Raw genomic sequence first — 3,827 nt, forward strand, 5'->3', positions numbered from 1 at the left:
CATCCTCCATAAAAAGTTTGATAATAGCCGCTCAGCAAACTCAAGAAAACCAAAACCAGAGGTCCAACAAAACCGGCAAAATATACAAAAATGAAACACACCATCGTCCTCTACCCATATCCAGGAATAGGTCACATATTCTCCATGGTTGAGCTTGGCAAGCTTATCCTCCACCACTACAACAACCATTTCTCCATCGCTATCCTTCTTATAACTTCTGATTTATGGGACAACCCAACCCTTATCTCTTACATAAAAGACATCTCTAAAACCCACTCTTCCATCTCCTTCCGCCGTTTCCCTCCGTCCTCCGTTGACACCACTGCCCCTCGTAGCCGTCTTGCCATGAACTTTGAGTGTGTACTAATCAACAGGCCTTATGTTCTTGATTCTCTTCAAGAAATATCAAAAGAAACCAAGATTTGTGCATTTATTATTGATCTTTTTTGTGCTTCTGCTCTTTCTATAGGGAAAGATCTGAAAATCCCCACTTACTACTATTTTACTTCTGGAGCTGGTTGTCTTGCTGCTTACTTATATTTTCCAAGAATCCATGAGGAGCACACCCAGAGCTTCAAAGATTTGGTAGATACTGTTCTTCAAATCCCAGGTATGAAAGTCGCCATTTCATCTATAATTAGAGATAAAATTAAAAAAATATATATAATTTTGGATTGCAGGTATATCACCTCTAAAAGCTATTCACATGTCAGAACCAATGCTTGACAGAAACGACTCTATCTATAATGACATGGTATACTTCTGTTCACATCTTGCAAAATCTGATGGCATTTTAGTGAATACATTTAATGTTTTAGATCCAAAAGCAATCAAAGCAATTGAAAATGGGGCATGTGTTTTCGATGCACCAACTCCACCAATTTATTGTATTGGCCCTTTGATTTCTAAGGGCAGTGGTAATAATAGAGAAGAAGAATGCTTCTCTTGGCTTGATAAGCAACCAAAAAAAAGTGTAGTGTTTCTTTGTTTTGGAAGTGTTGGATCTTTTTGTGTACAACAAATGAAAGAAATTGCAAATGGGTTGGAGACAAGTGGTAAAAGATTTTTATGGGTAGTTAAAAATCCAATAAATGATGCAAAAAAGAAGAGAATTGAGACCAAACAAGATTTTGATTTGGACTCTGTTCTGCCTCAAGGATTCTTGAATAGAATTAAAGATAGAGGCTTGGTAGTGAAATCTTGGGTACCGCAAGTGGAGGTACTGAGTCATGAATCAGTTGGTGGGTTTGTTACTCATTGTGGGTGGAACTCGGTGCTTGAATCGGTGGTTGCTGGTGTGCCGATGGTGGCTTGGCCGCTTTATGCAGAGCAACATTTGAATAGGAATATATTGGTGGAGGATATGAAGATGGCTATTGCAGTGGAGCAGAGAGATGAAGATGGGTTTGTTAGAGCGGATGAGTTGGCGAGACGAGTTCTTGAGTTAATGGACTCGGAGAAAGGGGAAGAATTGAGAGAAATGAGCTTGAAAATGAAAGAGAAGAGTTTGAGTGTTTGGACAGAGTGTGGCTCTTCAGTTAGAACTCTTACTAAGTTGATTGATCTATGGAAGCAAAGTTGACCTATAAGTTTCTGTGTCTCGATTTCTTATATAATTACTTTATAAAAAGAGTGATTTATGTTTATTTTTATTGCAAAAGATATGTTTCCATTTAAGTTAATTTTAAAATATGTCTTTGACAATATATTTTTATGCTCTTAATAAAAATAAAAATAATAATTTAATTCACATCCAAATTTTAATATTCAAATTTAACCATTTATGCTCTGTTTATTTCCGTAAAATAATTTGCAGAAAAATAATTTGCTGAAAAATATTTTCTATGGAAAATATTTTCCTTGAAAAATATTTTTCAAATAATTTATTTTCCGTTGTTTGGTCGTAATACTGAAAATTAGTTAAAAATATTAAAGTCCATAAAAAATATTAATAATAATAGAAATTTTATAATTTAAAAATTGTTATGAAATATAATAACTTTATTTCAAAGGACATAACTTTTAGAGAAATAAATAATTTCTTCAATAAACTTAATGGACATCTATTATATTATATAGTTTTATAATACTCTCCTTGAATGTGTATTACACAAAGAATATGCCTCGTTAAAATCTTACTAGAAAAAACTTAGTGGGAAAAAAAATCCTAATGAAAGAAAAAGAGTACAGTATTCTTCATGTTAAAAATTTACTTCTCCTACTCATGAAGACATCACTGCTGGTTTTTTCCTTTAGTGTATCATTCCTTCAGAGAATATAATATATTTTAATATTATCTCTTACAATATTATGGAGCTTGTTTTTTATGCAAGTAGACTGTATGTACTTTGTACATATCAAAATATCAATTTCAATCAGACACATTAGTTGCTTGCTTCATAAATTGTGACGTGTTTCATAAATAAAGAAATGTAAATCATATATAAATCATTATGAGTATAATGATCCTTCCGATATATACTCAGTATGGTACTATGGTACTTCAGGACATAGTATTTTCATTATTGCAAAATGACATAGTATTTTAGGACTAAAGAGTTCTTTATCATTTTGGAGGTCGAAATTAGTTCTTTATCTTATCAAATGAGCTTACAATTATCAATTTCATTAATGGATGAGTGTTATCCATATACAATCATTTCGATCCTTTGAATTATATGGATTGATTAATGGACATAATTTTTGTTTATAAAATGCTCGCTCCTCAAGGCGAGACAAAATTTTGTATATTCAAATTCTTTCAATTCAAATTCCTTCTTTGAATACTTCACTGCATTTTTGGAGCTCTACTTGAGTCCAATGAGATTTATATTATCAACATACACAACAATAACAACAAATTTAGATGTTTTAACCTTCCTTTATGTAACCTTCATGTATCATATATATATTAAGGTGACTGTACCACATGCGCCTAGATTGCTTTAATCCATATAAAGATCTTTTATATGCTTCAGACATTTTAAATCCTTCAGGGACTTTCATATATTTCATCAAAGAAGATTAGAAATCCAATGAATCATGTCATATATTTATTTTTCACCATAGATCACATGATATTTGCTTAGTCATATCTTTAAGGCGATTATACCATCAGATTTCCTTAATTCATATAGAAATCTTTATAGTTTACTTAAATATATTTTCAAGGGTTTCAATTTGCATGCTTTAAGCATGTTTTAATCCTTTAAGGACTATCATTATCAAGTAACCATATAGAGCTCTATATAATTTCTCGAGAATTTGAATTTTGTGCTTCAAGTAACAAATCCTTTAGGGATTTTGATATAGATATCTATATCAAATGAACCGTATAAAATAGACAATAATTTTATATTCATATGCCCCAATGAGACTTATATTCAATATCCTCATAATTCTTTACAATATTAAGTGTTATAGTATATGTAAAAATACAGTCGATATTTATTTTATATTGACTTCATATTTTCTTTGATATGACATAACTTATCGAGATCTCATTATTTCATTGAAATCATTGGTTTTAGATATTTGAGTTTCTTTTGGAAATTATTTATCAGTCATGTCTGATATCTCTTCTGGATAATATAACATATCTACTCCTTTTTATTTTCAATGATTTTTGTCCTTGGAACTGATCAATCTATCACGCTTCAGGCGTGCAATAGATTTATTAACATATGCAGTTTTATCCTTCAAGGACTTTGATTCTAGTACGAGTTTAGCAATTAATTTACAATAGTTTGCAAAAATAACTATCTTTTGAATTTCTAGTTCACACAACCTTGTGAGAAATTTTGATAGTAATAATTATTTTTAAGTAA

General features: G+C 31.0%; 1 protein-coding gene across 1 annotated transcript; it reads left to right on the top strand.

Annotated features, from left to right (window-relative positions):
- Positions 1–1,646, top strand: LOC105636738 (UDP-glycosyltransferase 88F3). Its single transcript, XM_012220082.4, has 2 exons — positions 1–610; positions 681–1,646. Exons 1-2 carry the CDS (start codon positions 91–93, stop codon positions 1,580–1,582), a joined length of 1,422 nt encoding a protein of 473 aa, XP_012075472.1. The 5' UTR covers positions 1–90; the 3' UTR covers positions 1,583–1,646.
- The last annotated feature ends 2,181 nt before the right edge of the window (positions 1,647–3,827 follow it).

The sequence above is a fragment of the Jatropha curcas genome, chromosome 9 (assembly GCF_041381405.1).
Source record: "Jatropha curcas cultivar XTBG-Jc1 chromosome 9, XTBG_Jcur_1.0, whole genome shotgun sequence".
Lineage (NCBI taxonomy): Eukaryota > Viridiplantae > Streptophyta > Magnoliopsida > Malpighiales > Euphorbiaceae > Jatropha > Jatropha curcas.